The 26,089-nt window shown below is 50.2% G+C and overlaps 1 protein-coding gene across 3 annotated transcripts; it reads right to left on the reverse strand.

Annotated features, from left to right (window-relative positions):
- Positions 1 to 420: 420 nt before the first annotated feature.
- Positions 421 to 25,828, reverse strand: PLEKHA4 (pleckstrin homology domain containing A4). 3 transcript variants are annotated; one of them, XM_052655325.1, is made up of 20 exons: positions 25,742 to 25,828; positions 23,499 to 23,588; positions 22,282 to 22,389; positions 20,438 to 20,510; positions 20,222 to 20,322; positions 19,958 to 20,067; positions 18,204 to 18,422; positions 17,569 to 17,848; positions 16,865 to 16,939; positions 15,595 to 15,642; positions 15,385 to 15,465; positions 15,072 to 15,221; positions 14,063 to 14,161; positions 12,362 to 12,502; positions 10,855 to 10,954; positions 10,696 to 10,772; positions 3,584 to 3,745; positions 1,636 to 1,694; positions 1,128 to 1,240; positions 421 to 804 (listed from the first exon to the last, which is right to left on the reverse strand). In XM_052655325.1, the coding sequence occupies exons 1-20, from the start codon at positions 25,793 to 25,795 to the stop codon at positions 542 to 544; spliced, it is 2,403 nt and encodes an 800-aa protein (XP_052511285.1). In that variant the 5' UTR covers positions 25,796 to 25,828; the 3' UTR covers positions 421 to 541. The 3 variants fall into 3 exon arrangements, with proteins under 3 accessions (XP_052511285.1, XP_052511287.1, XP_052511288.1); XM_052655327.1 differs by lacking the exon at positions 16,865 to 16,939; XM_052655328.1 differs by lacking the exon at positions 25,742 to 25,828 and having other exon boundaries at positions 20,438 to 20,505; positions 23,499 to 23,577.
- Between the last annotated feature and the right edge of the window lie 261 nt (positions 25,829 to 26,089).

A 26,089-nucleotide genomic window follows, 5' to 3' on the forward strand; every position in this document is an offset into this window, starting at 1 on the left:
GGATCCTGGAAGCCCGGCCCTGAGGGTGGGGGTGGGGGGCGTTGCCAAGAAAGCCAGAAGCCTGGAAGCCTGGTCCCTCCCTCAGATCCAAGAGTCTGGATGCCCAGACCTTCTTCCCTCAAATTCAGGATTCCTGGCATCCCGCCGCCCTCTGCCCTCGGACCTAAATGTCCAGGTCAGACGGAAGAATCCAGGTCCCCATCCCCCTCTTCCCTCAGACCCAGTACTCCGGACCCTGAGATTTCCTCCTTCCTCAGACCTACAAGTCCAAGGTCCCGGTCCCCTCCTCCTTTGCGACCCAGAAATCCACGACCCCAGCTCTACCTCCACTCAGAGACACCAGAGTCACAACCTCAAACAGACAAAAAGTTATTGACTAAAAAGTTCAAAGTTTTAATCTAAATTTGGACAAGTGTCGGGAAAAGCAAACTTTGGCCACAGAAACCATTTCTAGGTCACGGGAGAAGAGAGGCTGCAGATCTTCAGGTGGTCCCTCCAGGCCACGCCCTCACGCTCTGATTGGCTGCCACGTCTGGGCGGGTCAGAAGCTGGACTGCAGCAGGGTGACCCTCAGAGGCCACGCCCCCTCGTCGGGGGTCAGGGCGGGAGGGGCCGGCCCGGAATCCCAGGTCTCTTCCCAGGAGGCGGGGCCTGCGCCGCGCCCACTACCTCTGGGGGAGAAACCCGTGGAGCAGGAATTGGCTGTTGGAGGAGATCTTCGGGGTGAGGACGCCTGGGGCGTGGGATCTAACGGAGGTGGCGGCGCAGGGGGAAGAGGGTCCCCTCGAGAGTCCAAATTTCCACCTGGAGAGGACGGATGGGGAATGAGAATGGCAAACTCAGGAATCCAGAAGTCCAGACACCGCCCTCCGCCCCCAGGCCTCTCCTCTCAAACCTAGGAGTCCGGCCTCCCTGCCCCCTGCTCTCCCAAACTCAGCACTTTTGCATCTTAGCCCCCTCCTGCCTGGAATCTAGCACTCCCAAGCCCTGTCCAGATCTTCCCTCATCAAGACAAAGGATTCCCAGGGGCCCTCAGACCCCTCCCCATCACGACCTGAGATTCCAGACCTCCGACCCCCCCCCCATCCCTAAAACCTAGGAGTCCTAAGTCCCCAGCTCATTCTCACCTGTCGTCATTCCGCGCCACTGCGATGCCTCAGCGGCCAGGGCTTGAGAGAGGCTGAGGACTCGCTCCCGGTGCCCTTCGGATGTCAGCAAATAAGGGGTGGTGTTCCTTGGACTAGAAAAAAAGAGTTTGGGCGAAACTTCAATTAGCCAGTACAGTAGAGGCCACAGTGCCGCGCGTGTCCTTCTGGGAGTTGTAGTCCCTAGCACGTGTCTCTAAAGGATTTTAAACGTGGAGCGACCCTCTTTTTTAGAAGCCCGCGTGCATTGTGGGATTTGTAGTTCAGTTGCCCGAAAACTTCGATTTCCTGACAGCGGGGCGGAGTTTGATATAGAACAAGGAACTGCAGTTCTCCCCGCGAACTAGAGTTTTCTGATTTCCCAAGAACTCAAGCGACTCTAAAAGATTCTGCGATCTGTACTTTAGTACTCAAAAGACATTAACAGTAATACTACTCCCCTTCTCTTTTTTATTTCCCTTCGTTGTTGCCTCGATCTCCAATTCCTTACCTGCTCCAGGACCCCGAACTTCGGAGCCATTTCTGGGCTCCTGAGTGTCCCAGGACAGGCTGCAAAGGAATGGGGGCATTAGAATTCCTCACCCTGGAAGTTCCCATGTTCTCATTTTGAGGGTGAAGAGGCTCAGAGGATAAAATTGTCCCCAAAGACACTGCTAATTCTTAACTTTACCTGAACTCCTGGGAAAGAGGGAAGAGCTTGGAAAATCACCACCACCCCCCACCCCCCCAACCACTTCCCCATTCTGGTAAACAGCTTCTTCATATGACTTAGATAAGCCTGAATGTTGTGAAATTGATATTTTAAGACAGGACAGGAAAATTAAAGATCACAGTCTCTCTGTGCGTTTGTTTGGGGCTCCTCCATCCCTAATGTGCAGTGTGCACCAGGATTACACATTAGCCAGAGCTCCTCAGAGTTGGCGGTGCTTGCTCTGTTCTGAAGATCATTTCTTTTTTCCCTTTCTTCTGACACTACCAGTGTAACTTCTTAACAGAATAGCTTCTTTCACAGTTCTGCAAGGGATCATAGTAACTTGCTGCTGGCTTTGCATGTGCTTCCCTAGACTATGTATCCTTGGTGAAGCTTAGGTAAAATATCACTATGTTATTTTGCTTCTTTGTTTTAACTTATCTGGCTGCATCAAGTCTTAGTTGTGGCACTTGGGATCTTAGTTGCATCACGTGGGATCTTTTGTCACAGTGCATGGGGCTTCCCTGACGGCTCAGTGGAAAGAATCTGCCTGCCAACGCAGGAGACTTACTTGCTCAACAGAGATGTGGGTTCCATCCCTGGGTCAGGAAGATTGCCTGGAAGGCTATAGTCCATGGGGTTGCAAAAGAGTCGTACATGACTCAGCAACTAAACAACAGCAGATTGTGTAGTTGTGGCGCACCGGCTTAGTTGCCCAGAGACATGTGGGATCTTAGTTCCCAGACCAGGTATCAAACCCTCGTCCCCTGCATTGCAAGGCAAATTCTTAACCACTGGACTGCCAGGAAAGTCCTGTCAGTATGTCATTTTGATGTTCGATCTTTTGTCTGGAAAACAGACACGAGTGTGTCTCTTGACTTCTAACAGATGGTGAAACAGTTCTCAGAACTTTCTGAGAGTCTCTCTCCCAAGTTCTAATTCTGTTTGGCTCAAATAAAAGTCCCCTTTTTCCTTGTTAACTTGATTTTAATAGAATTTTCATCGACAAGATTCACAGATGAGCCCCCGTGACGACGCCAGAAACAGACCCTCCAAATTCACATTCCTTTTGTCATAAATGATTAATGAACTTGTTGCCCCCGAAAAACTAGCTAGACATAGAGATCAATGTTTGATATTCAGCAGACTTGAGATGCCCCCCATTTACAAAAACAATCACAACCCCAAAATCACCCCACTTGTCTTATTTCCTTCCTAGAAGAGTCTTAAGATGAAACTATCCATGGGGAATTCCCTGGTGGTCCAGCAGGCAGGGCTCTGCACTCCCACGGCCAAGCCCTCAAACATGGACTGAACCCAAGCCCTAAAATCCCACAGGCTGCGCAGTGGCACAGCCCAAAACATAAAAACAAGCGAAAAAACCATCCTGCCCAGACACTCTGATCTTCAGATTGGCAGTGTGATCTCCATGGCAATAGAGTAAATACATTTTTTTTCTTTGCCTTTGACAGCGTAGTAACTGAACAGGAAAACTTGGCTTCCAGTCCAGCTCTAAAACCCACTCCTCCCAGAGGAGTGAGAATGCTGGTGAGGATGGAGATGTTGCCTCTGGCCCATCCTGTTCTCCACTGATAAGGGAGACAGGATGCTGAATTGAAAACAGGTACAAGTAAACCTGATATAGAGGAAGGAAAAAAATCCCCATTTTACAGAGAGGAAAACTGAGGCTCCAACCAGGAACTGAGAACCCACTGCCGCCTCACTGACCCACCCCTGTTTCCCTCACTTTTTGTTCTGCATCAGGCTGGCGTCTGGTTGGGGACAGCGTCCTCCCCAGGGTGAGGAGCCGGGGGGAGGCTGGGCGAGGGAGAGGCCGTCCATATTCTTGATTTCTTCGGATTCTCTCCAACTGCTCCTGAGCACTCATCCGGGGCCGGGCCAGGGGGACCTGGGGAGATGAGAAACATCTAGAGATTCCAACCATGGCCTCTCTTTTCTCTCTTCCCTGAACCTCTCAGTCTTCTCTGTCTTGGGCTTCCCTCAAAGCTCAGTTGGTAAAGAATCCGCCTGCACTGCAGGAGACCCTGGTTCGATTCCTGGGTCGGGAAGATCCCCTGGAGAAGAGATAGGCAACCCACTCCAGTATTCTTGGGCTTCCCTTGTGGCTCAGCTGGTAAAGAATCCACCTGCAATGCGGGGAGACCTGGGTTCGATCCCTGGGTTGGGAAGATCTCCTGGAGAAGGGAAAGGCTACCCACTCCAGTATTCTGGCCTGGAGAATTCCTGTGTCTTGCCCTTCCCAATAAGTTCAGCCCTGGATCTCAAGGACTTACTTCTACACCTGGAGCCCAGGCTGTCCCTCTGCTGGATATGCTCAAGTCCTTCCATATCCCACAAGGCTCTCAGGACAAAGGTGTTACAGTTCCTGTGTGACTGGTTGCTACCCATCTGTCTGGCCTCAAGCCCATCAGCTGCCCTATTGGAACCTGTAGTGCCAGCCTGATCAACACCCACTCTTCTCTGGACATAACAAGTCTCTTGGAAGTAGTAGTTGGGACGCTGGTTTGCTCATGATTTTAAAAAAATAATAATAAGTCTGGTTTCAATCAGCTTTGAAAACATTAATATGAAGGATGAGATTTATTGTATAACTAAGATCATTAAGAAGATCACTTTGGGTTTGCCTGAAGGAGGACTTGACAAGTTCTCTAGTGCCCTCAAAACCAGAGGGAAGAGACACACAGGGAGAGTGTCCTGTGATAATTGTGGTTATCTGCCAGAAGCCAGGGAACTTTGTCTGAAGCTTCCAGAAGTATGATACTGATGACACCTTGATCTTGGGCTTAGAGCCTTAGGAACTCAAAACGCAAGAGGATGGGGATGAATGGAAGGAGAACTTGAAATCTGGAATGTTCTCAATCTATCTCCTTTGCAAGGAAGCTTGCTCTGAAGAGAATGCCAAGGGTGTGGCTGGAAAACCATTTGGCAAGAGATCAGGCATGTGATATGTGAGTCCAGTAAACCAGCTCAGCAGAAAAGCTGCCCAGTCAAAACAAAGGAGACAGAGATGGGATAAAATGAAGGAAGGCTGTTGGACATCTGGGATGCTCTGAGCAGAAAAGGGGCCAACAGAGCAGGAAACGTGTGTTATCCTTCAGGAAAGGGGTAATTTGGGCACAGACATGCATGCAGGGAGAATGCCACGTGACAGGTGAAGTCATGATGCCACAAGCTGAGGAAGTGATCCTTCCCTAGAGCCTCCAGACGGCGCGTGGCCCTGTGGACACCTAGATTTCAGGCTTCTAGCCTACAGAACTGCAAGACAATACATTTATTGTTTAAGCAAAAAACAAAGGGAAGGGGGGTGGGGAGAGAACTCTTGACTGCAGTCTCCAGTTAGAAAATTCTAGGCAGACAGCTTGGATCTGTTGCTTATTGCAGGACCAATCACTGCAGTTTACTTGCTTTGATTTGATCGATCCTGGGTCACAAGCCCCCCTGGAAATTGGCCCTATGTTTTTGTTTTTTTCTTGTCGAGCCATAGGGCTTGTGGGATCTCTGTTCCCAAGGATCAAATTTGCGCCTCTGCAGTGAAAGCCCAGAATGTTAAACACAGGACCGCCAGGGAGTTCCCTGGCCCTGTATCACCTACTTCTTCACAACAGGCTAGACGCTGACCCGAAAGTCTCCGCCAGGGCCAAACTGAAACTTTTACACATCCACTTGCTTCAAAGACAGCCCACATGGGCGGATATTTTTAGCCATTTGAAGCCTGCCTGCTTTAAATTCTTCCTGAAGTTGTAACCAGCATCTGCTAGCCGTAAGCAGGATTAACTTGTAGCTATAAAAGCCCCACCCACGCCCTCAACAGGCTGCTGCCCTTAGGAAACTCCCCTCTGCTGCTAAGCACATCACCTAGATCCTTCAGTCCTTTCTCCAATCTCTTCTCTCCTGGGAGTCCCCTTGTCCCCGGTCCCTCTCCTCCTGGGCCGTGGCCCCCACGCAGTAACCTCTGGAGGGTCCCTTGCTGTGAGGGACTTATTCCACAAGCAAACCGGTCAGCCGCGGACCAACTGAAACTCTTTGTGCTACTGCCACCTAGTGGTCATATCTTTTTCCTTGATCAGTTCTGAAATTCCTGGCTCCCCCTTGCACCACTCCTGTATGTAAGCTGCCCACAGGGTTGAGGGAGGAGGCATTCCCTGTTTGTTTTTTTTTTTTTTGGACGAGCGACATCGCATGTGAGGTCTTAGTTCCCGGACCAGGGATTGAACCTGCACCCCCTGGATTGGAAACGCCGGATCTTCACCACTGGACTTTCACCAGGGAAGTCCCCCAAGATGTTATTTGGTGCAGCCCCAACCTAATGGCTCAAATGGCAAAGAATCTGCCCGCAATGCGGGAGATGCAGGTTCGATTCCTGGGTATGGAATATCCCCTGGAGAAGGGAATGGTTGCCCACTCCAGTTTTCTTGCCTGGAAAATTCCATGGACAGAGGAGCCTGGCTCGCAAAGAGTCGAACACGACTGAACGACTAACACTTCTCAGCAATCCTTAACACACACCACTGAAAATAGTTCTTCTCTTCCTAAGAAAGGCCGGATTGAGTATTTGGTTTCCACCTGATAGTAAGGAAGCAACAGAAAAGCTTTTAAACCTATTCGAATAAGCAATCTTAACTGGCATTCCATCGCCCTAAAAGCCAGCCAATCAGCGCCGGCCCTGCGTTTCCGAAAATCAGCCAATCAGCAACAGACACAAAGCTTCCCCCGTTTATCGTAAAACAACACTCCAGGCTCCACAAGCCCACCCGTGTCCCAACTCTACGCCATATGACATCAACTCTTCGCTTTGCTCAGATCGGCTCTATCTTACAAGAGGTCTGTCTTGCTTGTGCTGTGCTAAGTTGCTCAGTCGTATCCAACTCTGCGACTGTAGCCCGTCAGGCTCCTCTGTCCATGGGATTCTCCAGGCAAGAATACTGGAGTGGGTTGCCATGCCCTCCTCCAAGGGATCTTCCCAACCCAGGGATAGAACCCAGGTCTCCTGCATTGCAGGCTGCTTCTTTACCGTCTGAGCCACTAGGCAATAAATGCAGCTTTGTTTCCTATACAAAGCAGCTGCTTTTTCCTTTATCCCCTCCATGCCTTTGCATGCGTAGCCTGTTCCCCTTTGGAGTACTGTTTCCTACACAGCCAGAGTTTTTTCATTCATCCAGACAGCTTATTGTTGTCCTCGTTTAGCCGCTAAGTCATGTCCAACTCTTTTGCTTACCTGACCTTTAACAGGCTTCCCAATGCTGAGACCCCTAGGAAACAGCTTAACTCTGTTAGATGCGTGTAAGGATTGCATTTATGCCTCTCTCCCATCAGACTCCAGCAGCAGGAATAATTCCTGGCAGGTCCCCCAACACCTTCCACCAGGGCTGGCCTCTAGAAGATCAGAATCTTGAACAAATAAGAGAATTTGGGATTTCTTCCTGCACTCGTCAAAGTTTAGGGAGAAAGGGAGAAACAGCAACTCCTCTTGACACTGTACTTGGATTGGTCATCTGCTGATGGTTCAGTGGGCATCAGAATGGTCCTGCCACATCCAGCAGCCATACTTTTCCTGCAGGATCTGTTTGCCAGCTTCAGGATGCGGGAAGCCACAGGAAAACAGCATGCTTTCAATGCAGGGGGTGCCAGTTCAATCTCTAGTTGGGAAACTAAGATCCCACATGCAACGTGGCACAGCCAAAAAAAATAACAGCAACAACAGAGCTTTTTTTAAAAAAAAAAAACTAGAGATTGTGATGCAGAGATTCACTACACTGGCAAACTCAGAAATGTAGATCCTTGAAAACAGGACGTGGTCTGGGGAATCTTGCCTGGTAGGGCCTGGCAGTCAGGAAGGGTCTGAGAAATTCATTGACTTGAACTGAACTACCCTTCAGTTGGGGGATGGCATTCCGAGGTCAGAGCTCTGTGCTCCCAAGAGGCCATGTGCAGTTGTATGGGTTGCTCATTGCCCAGGGGCTGAGCCCTCCATTGATGGCTCCAGGTTCTGCTCACGTAGAAGGGGGCGCTTGTCTCTAATTCACAAAAAGGTATCCTGTAGGCTAATAGAAGCCCTGGCTTCCTAAATCCCCACTTCAGTCTAGACATTTACACCAGCTGTTGTCCTGCTTTGCCATGGATAAATTCTTTGCCATGGATTCCTTCTTCAAGGTCTGTGTGCCTCCAGGAAACCATCCCCAACATGCCCAGGTTGCCTGGGAGCTATCCCCTGAATTCCCCAATGATTTGTGCTTGCAAGACTTTCGATCTTCACTGTGTCACATGGAAACTTTAGTTGCAGCATGGGACGTCTCCTAGTCTGGGCATGCAAACTCTTGGCTGTGGCATGCGGGACCTAGTTCCCTGGCCAGGGATGGAACCTGGGCCCCCTGCATTGGGAGCATGACTCTTAGCCACTGGACCACCAGGGAAGTTCCTGATCCTTGCTCTTTTTACCCAAGGTGATCAGGTAAAACTGGAAGCTCCCACTGGTCCCAGCAATGACTTGCCTGGTGGGCACTGGTTGGGAGACAAAGAAACTGAGGCTGTGGCTTGAGATTCTGAAATGGGAGAAGATTACAGCAATGCTGTTGATGACCTTGGGGCTACAGAGTGGAAACTCCCCACAGACAAAATGATGAAATGAGCAGTCAGTTCATTGCTGACCTTCAGGGCTTTGTGTTTATGAGCAACCAAGAGACTCTAACCAGTGTACTCAATTAAAAGGACAGGGCCCAGACAAGACCCTTTATTAGGGAGCTGACAAGGGAATTCCCAGTGGTTAGGACTTGGCACTTTCCGTTCCCTGTTTGGGGAAGTAAGCAGCTTGGGGGAAAAAAAAAAAACAACAACAGATGACACAGCCAGAAAGTCTATAGAGGTCACCTGCTTCATCCTCAGGAAGCCCCACCCCTGGTCCTGCTTCTTATGTCCAACTTGATGATGGTACTGCTGGCCCGACCAGTGACCTTTGTCCCCAGAGTCCTCAAGCCACCAGATGGCATGTGCATTCACTGCATGTGAATAGTTAGGTTCTTGGCTTCCTTTGTACTTGGATGTGTGACATGTTTACTAAACCTTTTCCTGAGAAATAAAAAAGCGGCTGATATTATCATTTATTTTTATTCCACTGACTCCTTCACTTAAGTAATTTACTGCTCTGCTTTTAGCTTGACATTTAAATGGCGATATTATTTATGGCCTTTATCCCATTTCATATGCAGATTCATACATTTTATTAGAGAAGTGGTAATGTATTTGATGAAGCATGTGCTCCAGACAGAGTAGGGCATGGCAACCCACTCCAGTATTTTAGCCTGGAGAATCTCGTGGACAGAGGAGCCTGGCGAGCTGCAGTCCATGGGGTCACACAGAATTGGAAACGACTGAAGCGACTTAGCACGCACACACACGCTGCTCCAGACACACACAGTACACAGTATAAGCACCAAATTACCAGCCTAGAATCTGCAAAATTTTGCATTTTAAACCTCTGGCAGCTCAGTGGTTAGGACTTGGCGCTCTCGCCACCTGGGACTGGGGTTCCAACCCTGGTCCTGGAACTAAGAACAGGCAAGCTGGTGGAGGGCGGCCAAAACAAAAACGAAAATGGCGTCTGAGGTCCCAAGGGTTTTTTAAAAAGTTTGAAAACCCAGTATATCTAGAATCTGACTGCCTCTTGATGTCGCCACTTCTAAGTTAGTGCAAACAACTGTTATCAGTCCCCCTCAAATATCCCACTGGCCCCCTCAACCATGACTCAGGCGGTATCCACACAATCCACTCCCCCAAGTGGCCGCCAGAGAGCGCCAGTCTCCATTTATGGAAACTCCCGTTCCTCTGCTCAGAACTCTGCATGGCTCCGGCTTACCCAGTGTCAAAGTCCTCATGTTGGACCACAAGGCCCGGCCCGATCTGCCCCTATTGCCTCTCTGTCCTCATCAGCAACCACTTCCCCTTACTCGGTTACTCGGTTCCAACCACACTGATTTTCTAGCTGCTCCTCCAACACACCAGACTCTTCAGAACCTTTGCAAATACTCTCCCCTTTGCCTCTAATGCTCTTCCACCAGACATCCCCAGCGCTCCTTCCCTGACAGAAGCCTCCCCAGACCAAAACATTCACAACTCCATCCCTTCGCCAATATTCCAAATCCCCTCCCCAGGCTGTTTTTATTTATTTAGCACTTACATAAAATAATTCACAATTATTTATCATCTGCCTCTTCCCACTAGAATGTCAGATTCATGAGAGAAGGATGATTTTTCTCATCTTGCTCACATTTGGGTCCTGAGTGAACTTTCCTGAATGATGGAAATATTCTATATTTTCACTATTCAACAGGGTAGCAGCTGGCCACGTGTATCTCCTGTATACCTGAACTCCTCAAATGAAGGTGATTTTTTATTTTATTTCATTTAAGTTCATTTAAACTTAAATAGCCTCATGTGGCTACTGGCTACCTTATTAGATAGCAAAGAGGGCATTTAATAAATATCTGTTGAATGAATTATGGATGAATGAATGAATGAAGTGCTTGCTCGAAGTCACTGCTTCCAAACTTCAGGGGCATTCATCTAGTTGGACTCTCCACATCAGCTCTGGGTGGTAGACACTGCTATCAGCTCCATTTTGCAGATGGGAAAATGGAGGCAGAGAGGTTTCTTAACCAACCCAAAGTCACACAGGTTAGAAGTGGCAGAGACAAAATTCAATCCCAGTGCTCTTCGCAAATCTCACTCTCTCTGCTCTGGGGTGTGGCTTAGAATGCTCCTCTCCCACATGTTTCCCCAAAAGTAGGGGATCTGTGGTGGGCAAAGGGTTACAATGGACCCAAGGAGATTGGATGGACTGCCTACCTTGGTTCCTGGCTGAGGGGAAGTGGGGCGGCGACCCTCGGGGCTGGAAGCCCGGGAGACCCTTGGAGATCCAATTCCTGGAGGAGCAGAACGGGATGGGTGAGGATGTGGTGAGCATGCGGAATGCCGAGTGAGTCCCTCCCAACCGCATATGCTCACCTGAGCGAGGGCTGGAGAGCTCCCTGTCTCCCCCTGGGGGCCTCCCCCAATCAGCCTCAGGGGACCGGGATGAGCTCAGTTCCAAGGACTCCGTCAGGCTCTGGGGAGGTCAAGAAAGGGGATAATAGATCACTAGGATTACAGTTTTCAAGCACGTAGCAGTACAGAGACTACATAAGTAGTATTAAGATTGAAAACTGGGAGCCAGACCTTGCTTTCAGACCTCAGCTCTGCCATTTTGCTTGCTGTGTGACCTTGGGCAAGTTACTTTCCCTCTCTGTGCCACATTTCACCCTTTGGATATGAGGACCGAATGGATACAAGGAAGGTGCTTAGAACAGTGCCTGGCACATAACAAGTCTTTATAACCTGTGAGGGGGGTTTTTTAATTAATGAATTAATTTTGGTTTTTCTGGACCTTTGTGGCTTTGCCTAGACTTTCTCTAGTTGCAGCGAGTGGGGGCTACTCTCTAGTTGCCGTGCATGGGCTTCTCGTGGCTTCTCTTGTTGCAGAGCACAGGCTCTAGATGGCACGGACTTTAGTAGTTGGAGTACTTGGGCTTAGTCACCCAAAAGCATGTGGAATCCTCCGGAACCAGAGATAGAACCCATGTCCCCTGCACTGCCAGGTGAATTCCCAACCACTGGACCACCAGGGATTCCCACACTGGTCCACGTGTGAGGTTTTATAATGATTATGCATCTGGCATGGTGTTAACTACTTTACCAGAATTCTCTCATTGAATCCCCTCTGTTCGACTCAGCTATGACCGCAATGGCTCCTGGTTCCTGAGGGCTTACTCTATGTCAGGCACTTTCTAGTCACAATGTCTTCTTTCTAAAGAGCCCTGCAGGAGAAGGAAATGGCAACCCACTCCAGTACCCTTGCTCGGGAAATCCCACGGGGAGTCTGGTGTGCTACGTACGGTCCATGGAGTCACAAAAGGGCTGGACACGGCTTAGTGACTAAACAACAACAAATGGCAATTCTAGGCAATGTGTGAGAATAACAAGTTGTAAGGAATTGGGGGTCGGAGCTGAAACCAAAATCCTATTGTTTACAGATGTGAATGTCTATTTAGAAAAACCAAAATAAACTGCAAGCAAATATTTAAATTAACCCTGCAAGGGAGGGATTAAGATCAGTGCTATCTGGTAAATGTATAACAAATGCCCTCTGGAAGAAAAGAGCCCTTTTTTGCAGCAGTTTGCCAATTTCCAGTGTGTATACTCCCACCACAGTCAATTTCAAGCTACCGACATGTCATCACTGTGGAGCTGAGATGCAGGCAACTGGACCTTGTGAGCTGTTGGCAACTCACCAAGTTGTTGTGTTGTGGGTCCAGCACACCGCTGGACTATGACCATAACACCAAATAAGGAAATAGAGGACATGTACCTGAGGTTGGCTAGCCGACCAAGGGTGAAAGAGGTGAGTGGGTAGCGGGTTAGGCCAGGGGCAGACAGGACAGGAAACTGGAGGTGGGAAAGATGTGTGTGGCCTCACCTCCCTCTCTGAGGACTCCTCGCCTTGGAGAGCGGGGGATGGGGAGTCAGGCTCAGTGTTGGAAAGTGGCTTCTGGGGGCCCCCCAGACCTGCCAGCGTGTCTTCCACCATCCACAGTTGCTGCTGAGCAGATGCTCTGTCCTGGAGAGAGGAAAGGAATTTGTTACTCAAAAGGTGGGAAAATCCAAGGAGGGTTAAAGTCGAGAAGCCATGGAAAGGGTCTGAAATTTCCCCTTTTACTGACCCATTACCGTTTATCATAAATATTGTCTTTTTCTGCACTGTTACCTCTGTTGTAAATAGGCGACCATATAAGTAAATATGAGTCTGTTTCTGAATATTCTATCCCTTTAGTCTGTTTGTCTAAATTTGTGTCAATACTACACTGCCTTCTTGTTAACTGTAGCTTTAAAGTCAGACACTATCCAGTTGTGTTTGTCCTCGGGCTTTGTTCTTGGAGGCTGCCTTGGCTTACTCTCGGCCTTCTGCACTTCCAGATACGATTTAAAGTCAGCTTGTCAATCTCCACATGTTGTATTGGGCCAGCAGATCCCCGCTGGGGAAGTCAATCTGCAGAGACCACATCTTTATACTAGTATATTTCCTATCCATGCACATGGTCCATCTCTCCATTTATATAGGCCTTCTTTAATTTCTCTCAATGACATTTTGTGGCTTTCAGAGTAGATGTCTTGCATATCTTTCATTAGACTTCTTTCAGATAGTTAATTTGTTTATGTTAATTGTAAACACTGCTGTCGCTCCTGCTAAGTCGCTTCAGTCGTGTCCGACTCTGTGCGACCCCATAGATAGAAGCCAACCAGGCTCCCCCATCCCTGGGATTCTCCAGGCAAGAGTACTGGAGTGGGTTACCATTTCCTTCTCCAGTGCATGAAAGTGAAAAGTGAAAGTGAAGTCGCTCAGCCGAGTCCGACTCTTAGTGACGCCATGGACTGCAGCCTTCCAGGCTCCTCCACCCATGGGATTTTCCAGGCAAGAGTACTGGAGTAGCATACAGGAAGATGATTTTTATATATTATTCTTGCATTCAGTTACCTTGCTGGATTTGCTTATGCTAACAGTTTATCTGGAGATTATTTTGGATTTTCTACATACACAATTTTGTCATCTGTAAGTAAAAACAGCTTTACTTTTTCCTCTTTGGTCCTTATACCTTTGACTTATTTGTTAGACTCACTTGTACTGTTTAGGATCCTTGGTACAACACTAACTGGAACTCGCAATAACATACATCCTGGCCTTATTCTGAAGATTGGGGGAAAGACTTCAGTATTTCACTGTCGACAACAATGCTTTGTTGTAGGTTTGTTATCAGTGCCTAATCAGGTTAAAGAAGTAGTTTATATTCCTACTTTGCTGAGAGATTTTATCATGGAAGGATATTGAAAGTGAAAATGCAAGCGAAGGTGGCTCAGCTGTGTTCGACTCTTTGCAATCCCATGGAATTCTCCAGGCCAGAATACTGGAGTGGGTAGCCTTTCCCTTCTCCAGGGGATCTTCCCAACCCAGGTATCGAACCGGGGTCTCCTGCATTGCAGGCGGATTCTTTACCAACTGAGCTGTGAGGGAAGCCCCTGAATGGATATTACATTTTATACCTGTTTTTCCTGCATTTATTGAGATGACCGAGTGAACTTGGGAGAGCAAGGCAGGGCTTGGGGGCTTGGGGCAGGGGTGTACCTGGGGGGACCCGAGGTGCAGCAGGTACTCAAGGGTCTCTCTCAAGGTGCCCAGCTCCCGCTCCAGGCCGCTGTACGTGTCCCAAACACGCTCTCGCTCCTCAGGTTCCAGAAAAAGAGAGACACACAGTTAGCATGCCCACCCACCATATCTTTCCCCATTCTATCTTTTCCTAGCTGAGCAGGAGGAAGTGTCCCCTGGGGCTATATGGACTACAATCCCAAGGGCCTCTTTGCTCAGACTACTGGGAACCCCAGCATCTGTGTGGAACCTGCCATTCCAGTGAACAGCTAGCGCAGACAGAACAGCTTTTCCTGAATCTTCTGGATTACCTCTGCACTCCTCTAGGGCGACAGAGTCCACAGATCTAACGAATCCTTGGAACAGACAAAGCCACATTATGCCCCACTGGGCACAGAAACTTCTTTGCCAGTACCAATAATAACAAGAGCAGCTAACATTTATTCGGCACTTTACTTAACATTATTTGGCACATTTACTTGACACTGTTCTTAGCTCTCACTTAATTCTTGTGAGGTAGGTACTATCCATGTCTCCATCTTACAGTAACAATAATTACAGCTAACACAAGTAATGCTTACCATATACTAGGTGCATAAGTTAAATATTCTGTGAATCGTTTACATATACTTATGAAATCTTCACAATGGCCGTAAGAAGTAAATATGACTTTTATCATCTCAAGTTTACAGAAGAGGCATCTAAGGTCCAGAGAGGTTAAGTAACTTTTCTAAGGTCACACAGCAGCTGTGAGTGGGAGCTGAGATTCAAAACCAGGAAGTCCATATCAAAATCACCCCCCTTAAATGGCTAAATTAAATATGGTTGTTTCTTGGCTGCTTGCGCCTCACCCTCTAGGACTGTCAAGATCATTGGTTTCAAACGGAGGGGGAGTCTCAAGAACTACCCTCCCAAGAGTCTTTGGGGGAAAGTTCCCTTTAGTAACAACTTGGAGAGTCCTGGGGTATGCCCCTTCTCAGATGCTCACCTGGGTCAGGTGACAGAGAGTCGCCCTCACACTGACTAATCGGTCCTGCAGGAGGCGCTGGTGTCCCCAAGCCCTCCCAGGAGCTGCAGCTTCCCTGGTTGTTTGGCCCAGCTGCTGTCGAGTCAATTCCAGAGCTGCTTCTAATTGCTCCTGCACCAAGGGAGAACACGGTTAGACTTCTGAAACCATACCCAGCCTCAGGGCAAGAGAAAAGCTGGCTTCTGGTATCCTCTCGTATCCTGGGGGTCAGGATGGGCTAAGGGCAGGTGGAGAGGCCAAGTGTCCCTCCCTCCCCTGTCCCAGAGTCCTGTACCTTCTCCTCCTGCCTCTGATCTATCTCCCCCTGCAGCCTCCTCAGGAGCCGGTCCTGCCCGCACAACTTGGTCAACAGAGTCTGGAGAAAGGAGGACAGGAGCTGTTTATGGACCAGACATGGCTCTTCGCCCCGCCCACCCTCCCACCTTCCAAAACATTCTATCCTCAATTCTGCGAATTCAACAAGGGTTGCATCAGGAGTGCTTACATCTGTCTCCAAGCTTTGATGGAAGGTTGAGTCTAGAGGGGGTCCTGGCTGAGGAGAAAGAGAAAAGTTGGGGGGTCACATGCCCAAACAAGTCCTCATTGTAGCTCAGTGCTGAGCTGAGCCCTATTTCTACTGGCTGGCACCCCTTGTCCTTATTAGCTTTGTTCCAAGCTTTAGCAAAGCAAACCTCAGTAGACTAATTGCCAGATTTTTGGCTTTAGGAAGATCTAGTGGGCTTTGCTACCAAATAACTATACAAATACAATAACTGACGGAGAAAATTTAGACAGTTCCTTTGTGATTGAGAATAAAACAAGGATGCTCACTGCCACTGTGACAGTTTACCAGTATTAGAGATCTTGAGAGATGCTGTAGCTTAAGAAAAAGAAAAGTGTAAGGGTAGGAAGGAGAATGATAAAACCATCATTATTTACAGATGATGCACTCATCTGCCCTGAAAATCAACAGAATGAAAAGATTATTAAAAGAAAAAAAAAAACTTTAAAAATTATTAGAGCAAACAAGAGAATTCAGCAAGGATGCCCGATGTAAAAGGAAGTTACAAACATTATCTCTACATCCTCAATAACTATTAATAGAAAATAATTTTTAAAAAATAAGAATATACCATTCAAATAACTATGAAAACTATCAGCCTTATCTTAACTAACAGCACACAAAATCTCTATGGGAAAACTTTAAGACTCAAATGAAAGATGAAGAAGATGCTTGAGAGTCCCTTGGACTGCAAGGAGATCAAACCAGTCAATCCTAAAGGAACTCGACCCTGGATATTCATTGAAAGGACTGATACTGAAGCTGAAGCTCCAATATTTTGGCCACCTGATGTGAAGAGCCGACTCATTAGAAAAGACCCTGATGCTGCGAGAGACGTGAAGGCGGGAGGAAAAGGGGATGACAGAGGATGAGATGGTTGGATGGCACCACTGACTCAATAGACATGAGTATGAGCAAACTCCGGGAGTCGAAAGACAGGGAAGCCTGGCATGCTGCAGTCCATGGGGCCACAAAGAGTTGGACATGTCTGAGCGACAGAACAAGAAGAAGACTGTGTGAATGGTGGAGAGATATTCTGTATACATATGCCACTGAGTTTTCAGGAGCCCTAGGAAACTAACATAGCATCTATGCAGGCACCTTGAAATGCCCAGCCTTCTCTAGGCACACTAGTCAATGAGATGACATTCACTATAGCAAAGAAAGCATGGGAGGGGGCTCTGGCAGATTCAAGGTGCCCTAGGATACCTACCAATAAAACCATGGAAGCCCGGGTCCCAGGAGGCCTTGGAGGGAGCTGGAGATATGTGGAGGTTCCAGAGTGGGGCTGGGAGGAATATTCAAATAGAGATGTTTAGAAATTGGCATGTCTTAATAACAGATATAGAAAGGATGTGTCTGGCATTGAAGTGCCATAGGAGACTCTCTGAGGTTCAGAACTGGGTCCCCAGAACTTCAACTATCTTTTCTCCAGCTGTGTGCCACCGTGGGGACACGCAGGATGATAATAAATGAACAGCCTGCAAAACAGTCCCAGGAACCAATGAAAGTTGCAGTCTACTCTTACTCTCACATTTGTGGTTAGCTGTGGGTTTTCTGGGCTGCAATCCCGTGATGCTCAGAGAAAATAGCAGGTGGCCAACTTGGAAAGAGAAAACTGGACACACGAGGCAGAGGCAATGCACACTGCTCTCACAGTACTGTATCAGAGGAGCATATTCTGGACTATTCTATAATGTTTAAGGGGTAATAACTGCCAAAGACCAGCCTGAAGACAGCCCTGAGAACTGACAGACGATAAAGTTCACTCTCCCTTTCACATCTGAACCCAGCTGCGATTATGCTGAACTACAATCTCCATGATACCCAGGGGCCAATGGCTTAGAGACTGGCCTGGAAAGGCAGTCCCCTGGCCATATGGGCGCTGTAGTCCCTCTCCCTGCCATCTCTGCTCACCGGTGTTCTGGCCTCTTGACTCCAGTGCTGAGGACTCCTGGGGGGCCTTCCTCCTCTAGCCTCAGAAGAGGGTCCTCGGCGGGGAGTGGGAGGCCTAGAGAGCGTCTGGCGCTGGAGGCCCCAATCCAGGGGAGGCCGGACATCGATGCGACTCAGTGGGGTATGGGGTCTGGCAGAAGGTGCTGCGTCTCCAGAGGAGGGCGGAGGTCTGCGTGCAGGAGCAGAACGGGGCCGGGGGAGGCTCAGAGGCGAGGGAGGACGAGAGAGGGGTGTGAAAAGGCTGTGGAGAGGAGAGAAAAGGCAAACTGCGTCAACAAGAGCTCCCTCATCCCTCCATACATCGAGTCAGCCTCAAAGACGTGTTTCCCTTCAGTGTGTCTCATTGTCCCTCTGGAGCAGAACCCTCCTCTCGTAGCCCGATCCCGAATAATTTCCCTCTTTGTGACATCCCCTCCTTAGGACTTCTCAGCAGACTCTGACCCCGCAAGCGTCCAGCAAATCACACACACCTTCGGGAAAGCGCTAAGCCACGCCCCTAACCAGTCCCAGCCCTGCCCTTCACCGCGCCCTCAGAATGCCCTCGGAAACTCAGCCCTATAGAACCTTCTCATCCCAGACTCCCTCGTCCAACTCACTCTGGGCTCCTCGTCCTCCGAATTCGGGGTCCAGACTGCAGGTCAGCCGTGGGGCTGGGAGTGAGCAGCCCGGGTCGGCCACGACCTCTGGAGAGCCGCGCCACCTCTGGTGATTCTGAGCCGCGCCCCTCTTCCACGTCCCTGTTCACTTCTGGAGGACCACCGGGGCCGCCTGGGCCCTCCCCAGTCTGGGGCCGTGCAGATGACCTCGGCTGCCCACTAACGAATGGACACAGAAAAAAGACATCACTCCTTTGAATCTTATAACAGCCCTTATTCTCATTTCACCGACAAGGACACAGGAATCTACAAAGAAAAAAAAGGGAGGTAGTGCACTATCAACCGTTGTCCCCATTTTGCAGATGCGGAAACTGAGGCCTGAGTAGTATCTCGTGCAACGCCACAAGGTCCATCCAGGTCGCTGGGACCAAACTATGCATCTCCAGACCGAACAATGGGGCAAGTAGACAGAGACAGCCTAGAGCCTTTCCTTTCTTTAATCTGACATTGTTTAGGTGGCAGCCTCACCGGGTGGAGATTTCTGGGGGAGCAGTATTGATGGACATGGAATAGAACCGGACATGGAACAACAGGACTGCTTCCAAATTGAGAAAGGATACGTCAAGGCTGTGTATATTGTCCGCCTGCTTATTTAACTTATATTGCAGAGTACATCATGCTTCGGAATGCCAGGCTGGATGAAACACAAGCTGGAATCAAGATTGCCAGGAGAAATATCAATAACCTCAGATACACAGATGACCCCACCCTTGTGACAGAAAGTGAAGAAGAACTAAACAGCCTCTGGATGAAAGTGAAAGAGGAGAGTGAAAAAGTTGGCTTAAAACTCAACATTCAAAAAACTAAGATCATGGCATCTGGTCCCATCAGTTCATGGCAAATAGATGGGGAAACAATGGAAACAGTGAGAGACTTTATTTTGGGGGGCTCCAAAATCACTGCAGATGTTGACTGCAGCCATGAAATTAAAAGACACTTGCTCCTTGGAAGAAAAGCTATGACCAACTTAGACAGCATATTAAAAAGCAGAGACATTACTTTGCCGACAAAGATCCATCTAGTCAAAGCTGTAGTTTTTCCAGTAGTCATGTATGGATGTGAGAGCTGGACCATAAAGAAAGCTGAGAACCAAAGAATTGATGCTTTTGAACTGTGCTGTTGGAGAAGACCCTTGAGAGTCCCTTGGACTGCAAGGAGATCAAACCAGTCAATGCAAAGAAAATCAGTCCTGAATATTCATTGGAAGGACTGATGGTGAAGCGGAAACTCCTATACTTTGGCCACCTGATGAGAAGAACTGACTCACTGGAAAAGACCCTGATGCTGGGAGAGATTGAAGGAGGGAGGAGAAGGGGACGACAGAGGATGAGATGGTTGGATGGCATCACCGACTCCATGGACATGAGTGTGAGCAAGCTTCGGGAGTTGGTGATGGACAGTGAACCCTGGAATGCTGCAGTCCATGGGGTCGCAAAAAAGTGGGACAGGACTGAGCGACTAAACTGAACTGAACTGAATATTGATGGACTAAGTGGTCGGCGGAGCTTACAGAGAGATACTTTTTGCCGATTGGAGTTGGTCTCCTGGAGGTGGGACCTGAAGGGCGGAGTCGTCTTAGCTAGAAGACTAGTGATTGGACACTGAAGGTGTCAGGGTCTCAAGGGGAGGAGCTTGGGATGATTAGCCCAGATTGGAGGTATAGGGTCAGGGGCGTGGCCTAGACTTACACTCACCAATCGTCCCCCTCCGCGCGAGAGGCCCGTCCCAGCGCGCGTAACCAGCCCCGCAGGTCCTCTAGCGTGTCAGCAGCCAGAACGTAGGTCCTCATGCCCGGGTGCTCTGCCTGCGAGAAGAGAGAGCTGGGGGACTGGGACATCGGGCCCTCTAAAAAGAAGGATGCCATGGACCCTGGCAAAAGTCTTTTATCTCCAATACTGGATGCTGCATGCCTGCCCCCACTGCCCAGTGCCTTAGTTCCCACTGGGGAAGGGACTCACGGTGAAGGTGAAGCGCCGCCCTCGGGGAGCTCCTGGCCCATCTGGCCTGATACTGTAGCTGGGCAGCAGGACGCTTCCCAGGACGCTCTCCTCGCGGCTGTCTGCAAAAGAGAGGCTGGGATGATGGATCACACAGACACCTGGAGGCCCAGAGACTCGAGGAAAGGGAGACGGGGAGGGGGGCCCCCGCCCACCCATGCCAGCTGGGGCACTGACCCTTGTAATAGAAGAGGCAATGGCCAGAGAGGACGAACCAGCGGCGTTTCCAGAGCCGGAGCCCGGAGCTGTCCTGGGGAGACAGAGTGGAAGTAGAGAGGGGCGGGAAAAAGGTGGAGATAGCGACACTTGGAAGCAAAGACCCACAGAAAGGGGAGGAGAAGAGAGACATATTAGATGTAACAGATTCAGGTGGAGAACTGGAAACCAGTGCGTTGCAGCTGAGGGGACATAGATTTTAGACACAGCGGGACCTGAGTATGACTCCTAACCCCAGCACTTTCACACTGTGCCCTTAAGCAAGTCATTTCTCCACTAGGAACCTCATGGTTTCTCATCTGTCATTCGGGGATTGAGAAATTACAGGAAGACTGGGACAGAAAGATACTTCACCACACACTGGCAGCAGCTTTCTGTAGGATAACTTGGCGCATTTAATACGGCATGTGAGACACAGAGAGGTCAGGAAGGTGATGCTGAGCCATACCCTGCATCTCCCCATTTCCTCTGCCAGAACTAATCCATCTCCAACCTCCGTGCTCCACTTCTCTTCCATCCCTTCCCACAGGAGCAGCATGATCTTTTTAAAAAGTATTTATTTTTACTTATTTATTTGGTTGTGCCAGGTCTTAACTGCAACATTCTTGATCTTCATCCTGACATGTGGGATTTTTAGTTGTGGGGTGTAGGATCTAGTTCTCAGTTCAGGGATGGAACCTGGGCCCCCAAATTGGGAGTGAGGAGTCTTAGCCACTGGACCACCGGGCAAGTCCCCACTCATGATTTCTTAAAATTATTAATCAGATCATGTGAGTCCCGGCTCAAAACAGAGATGACTGTCACACTTAGAATACATCTCAAATTCCTTACCCTAACTTGCTGCCTTACAACTCCGGAACACATAAGAATCAGCAGCAGGGCTTACTAAAACACAGACCCCTGGTTCCCTCCCCTGGCGTTCTCCACTCAGTAGATCTGGGGTGGGAGCTGACAATTTGTATTTCTAGAAAGTTCCCAGGTGATGCCGATACTGCTGGTCTGGGACCACTCTTAGAGAATCCTTCCTTGCCACCTGTCGCTCCTCCTTCTCTCACCTTAGCTCCCACCAAACACCAAATTTTTGCCTGCTGCAGGGTCCTTTGCTTTCAGATTCCCTCTGTTCCCCAGATCTTAACACAGTGGGATCCTTCTTGACATATAATTCTCAGCTCAAATGTCATCTCCCCAGAGACACCTTCCCTGACCAACAGTCAAACGTAGCTCTCATCCTTCAGCCACCTTCCAGCACATTTTCCTATGTTATTTCCTCCTGCTCAGTCACTAGGTCGTGTCCGACTCTTTGCAACCCCATGGACTGTGGTCCACCAGGCTCCTCTGACCACGGGATTTCCCAGGTAAGAATCCTGGAGTAGGTTGCCATTTCCTTCTCCGGGGATCTTCCCAACCTAGGGATCAAACCTGCATCTCCTGCATTGGCAGGCGGGTTCTTTACCACTGAGCCACTGGGGAAGCCTGTGTTATTTCTTCACAGCGCTTCATTTCCCACCATCTGAAATCATCGAATCCATTTTTATATACATTAATTTATTATTCATCCCTGCCATCTTGGATGTAGCTAGATACTTGTTTGTTTTATTTACATGATATGTGCCCCAGGGCTTGGCACAGGGTAAACGTTCAAGAAGTAGTTATGGCAGGAATGAATGAGTTGACAGAATAAGGGAGGTAGCAGGGATCAGGAAAAAACATATTTGGAGACTTGGAAGGAGAGAAATGGTGGACAGCCAAAGGCACAGCCTCTGACATCACTTGGAGGGTCCTTTCCCTTCTGTCACTCACTCTACCTGTTTATGAAGCCAGCCTCGGATGTGCACAGGGAGGTTGGGGTCCCTTCTGAGCGCATTGCCCCGCTTGCCGAAGGCGTGCACCTTGCTCACTGCCCGGGTGGACTTCTGAGGAGACAAGGAGGACAGAAGTGAACGCGGACTTGGGATGGGCTTGGGAAGGCATGCGGTGGGACCCAGGCAACCCAAGGCCCTCACTCAGCTGTCTTTAGAAACCTGGTCAAGAAGGGAGCTGAGTTTGGGCATTAGAATTGTATGTGCACAGTGCAGAGTTAAGAGACACTTTCCATGGGTGGAGAGAGGTGTCTGGAGTCAAGGAAAAGGCCATTGACCACTAGGGAGGGACTTTGGGAATAAAGGGTCCATTGCCAAGGAGAGCCTGCCCTTAGCCACCAAAGCCAGAGATGGAGATCCGAAGCCTTTGGGATCTGAACCAGCAACATGGCTGGGTCCCTGGTGATGGGTCAGCTGGAATCAAAGGACACCTTTGATTTGCCAGAGAATGGAATTCCATAGTGACCACATCCAGGGTGGTGGTGCAAGCTCCAAATCCCTCCATTCGATAGATGCCACCCCCCCCCAACCCCGTCCCCACGGATATCCCAGGCCAGATTCCCAAAGGATGCCCTTCCTTGGCAATGGCACTGACGAAGGTCAGAATCAAATCTACAGAATCTGAACTTGGGAAGCTGGAAATGAGTGAAGGGAGGGGCTGGAGGACAAGAAAATGAATGTCACTGCTGAACTTTGGTCTGGGAAGACGATTTGGGCGGCAAGTATCTTGGGCCGCATGAGGCCTTATGGTCAGAGAAAGGTCTTTCCTTTATCAGATTTCAGAACCAGGGAGATGGCATGGCTAGAGACAGGATTTCTTAGTCCCTAATAAGAGAAGACACTGAGCTCCTGGCTGGGGAGGGGGGAGGTCACGGCTGGGGAGTGGCCTTATCCTAGCAACCAGAGTCAAGCAGGGTTGTTAGTCTGGCTTCAAATTAGGAAAATACCGCGGGGTGGGGACAGCTGGGAGTGCCTCTGAATTCCTAGCTTTGGTGGGTGGGCAATTTGGGACTTTGCTAGGTCTGGCAGACCCCACTGTTAAAGATCCTTGCTCTTGACAACCGGAGTCCCTTGGGTGGTGCCAAAAGCAGGGCTTGGAAACAGGAAGATCAGGGAGCCCAGAGCACCCCCGGCTCCTCCCCAGCCCCACCAAGAAGTCGAACCTTGGTGCTCAGGCCACCGAGCGAGGAGATGGTCGAGGCGCTGCTGGCTAGGCTGAGGCTGCTCCGAGGTCTACCGTCCTCCATTGGGGGCTTGGGGAGAGAAAAAAGGGAGCTGTGTGAGCCTCTCTCTGCAGATGACCCGGGTGGGGACAGAGACAGGGTCAGGGGCTTGCAGGTCGGAGGAGGCTGGGGAGAAAGAGCCTGTTGTTTGAAGCCTGGGGGTGCTGGGGGAGGCCCTGGCCTGGGACCGCATACCAAGAGTGATGCCAAGAGAGGTGGGCGGCCCTGGCAGCTGTGGGGAGGGCGGGGGGGAGTCATCTGTAGCCCGGGACAGAGAATAGGGGCCCCTTTATTCTTGCCCCCCTGCCCTCTGGCCAGGAATTTGACCCTCTCTGTGCTCAGGAGCCCTTCATTCCCTGACTCTTTCCGGGGCTACCCCCGCCCCCGCAGCTACCTGTCTCCTGCCCTTCCTCCCGCATGCACCCCTAAAACATCCTTGCCAAGTCCCAGCACACCAGGAATGTGCACTCTGGCAGCTCCTCGCAGCCCAGCCAGGGGACTTACCAGCTCTGGGGTCCGGAGGGCAGAGAGCACACGAGGGCAGGGTGGGTGCTGGGACACCCAGCCCCAGTCCCCCTCCTCGGCCGCCTCTCAGGGGCGGCCTCTCATAGCCCTCCGCTCTCACCTGCTCATCCACACCCTTTTTGTCTCTTTGTCTCTGATGGTGTCTCTTCCTCAGACGATCTCTCTTCCTCTTACCCTGTCTCTCTCTCTCTCTCCAGTCTCACCTTCTGTCTCCGCGTCTCTGTCTCTCGAATCTCTCGTCTCTCCCCGTCTCTCCCTCACTCCTTCTCTCCTCTGCAGCACCCCCACCCCGCATACCACTTTCTCTCCCAGTCTTTCTTGTTTCTGTCCAGTTCTTTCTCTGGGACTCACGGAGTTCTCGTCTTTAAGTCTCCATCCCCTTTTCTCTCTCTCTCTCTCCCTCCCTGTCTCGCCCCGTCTCTCCCTCTCCCTTACAATCTCTCTTTCTCTCCGTGGCCCTCCACGACCGCTGTTTCCTCCTCTCCCGGATTCCCCTTCTCACTTTCTCTCTTCCTCGCTCGCCCAGTTTCTCTTTCCTCTCTGCGGGTCCTTCCCTCCCTCTGCCAGCCGCCCACGCGTCTGTCTCCCCTCCCAATCCCAGCTGACCCCGCCCCTCTTGGCCTCCCCACCGCAGCCTGACCTCTGGCTCAGCTGCCCCCGCAGCCGAGGGGAGGGGTTGGGGGCGACGTCCAGCCCCCTCCCCGACCGCTGGATCCCTGCTGGACTGGAGCCTGGGCCACCGGGGTCCCATAAAAGCTGAAGCTAGGATTCCTAAATATTTGGCGAGTTGGAATTGGGCCTGGACTCCAGGGCCTCAGTGGATTGGTCGCTGTCAGGGGCCGGGGGGTCACTAGCGCACCCTGAGTGGAGATCACTAGGATCTTGGAAGGGGCGGGGGCTCAGACTCCTGGACACCTGGAAAGGTGTGAGCTAGGATTCAGGACTGCTGGGCTGTGAATGGAGCTGGGATCTGGAAGAGTGGCTTTAAGTGGACGGGTCCAAGTGTGCCAGTGACGAGGAGTGGCCCAGATTCCTGAACGAGCAGGGTCAAGTGGCCAGGGTCAATGTCCACCTCGGATTCACGCGAGAATTCCGTTCTAGAATGAGGATGACCCCTTCAGGAGGGAGACTTGAGTCCCGGGCATATTTTGAAGAACAGGATTACTGGGTAGGGCGGGAGGGATGGGGGTGAGTAGCGGGGAGGCAGTGCGGGGGAGGACTGGGACTGTGTTCCTGGGCCTGGAATTTGTGGCAGAAGACCCCCCCCCCCCCCCGCCCCTCCCATCAGGTTCCGTTGGTGCTACACAGCCAGAATTTCAGTTTGTGTAAGCAGAGGTTTTTGTTTTGTTTTGATGAATTTGAAGCAGGTGAAACCTACGAGTGGAGACTTGTGCCCGAGACAGGGAAGGCGTGTGAATTTTTGGTTAAGTATCCCCTCACCACGATAAAGAATCTGCCTGCAATGCAGGAGACCTGAGTTCGATCCCTGGGTCAGGAAAATCCCCTGGAGAAGGGAATGGCTATCCACTCCAGTATTCTTGCCTGGAGAATTCCAGGGACAGAGGAGCCTGGCAGGCTAGTCCATGGGGTCGCAAAGAATTGGGCACAACTCAGCGACTAACACCTTCACTTTCACCACGTATTTGTTGAGTACTTACTATGTGCCATGCAGTGAGCAAAGCAAAGTGCCTGCCTTCAGGGGGCTTACACATTCTGTCTCTTTGGCAATGAATCTAGACTCTGCTGTGACCGCCTTGGGCAAGTGATTTCATTCCCAAGCCTCAGTTTCCCCATCTATGATATGGGAAAAATAATACTCTCCCACACCAGGTAGGAAGTCGAACAGATGGAAAGTAGGAGACTCTAGACTGGGGCCTGGTTTTAAGTTAGAGGCGAGGCATTTGCTTGGAACAAGGGTTAAACGAGCTCGCTTTCTGCTTGAGCAGTTCACGCGCTTGAGTGACAGCTCGCTCGCTTGGGGCGTGGCCACGCTTGGAAACACCGCC

The sequence above is a fragment of the Budorcas taxicolor genome, chromosome 18 (assembly GCF_023091745.1).
Source record: "Budorcas taxicolor isolate Tak-1 chromosome 18, Takin1.1, whole genome shotgun sequence".
Taxonomy (NCBI): Eukaryota; Metazoa; Chordata; class Mammalia; order Artiodactyla; family Bovidae; genus Budorcas; species Budorcas taxicolor.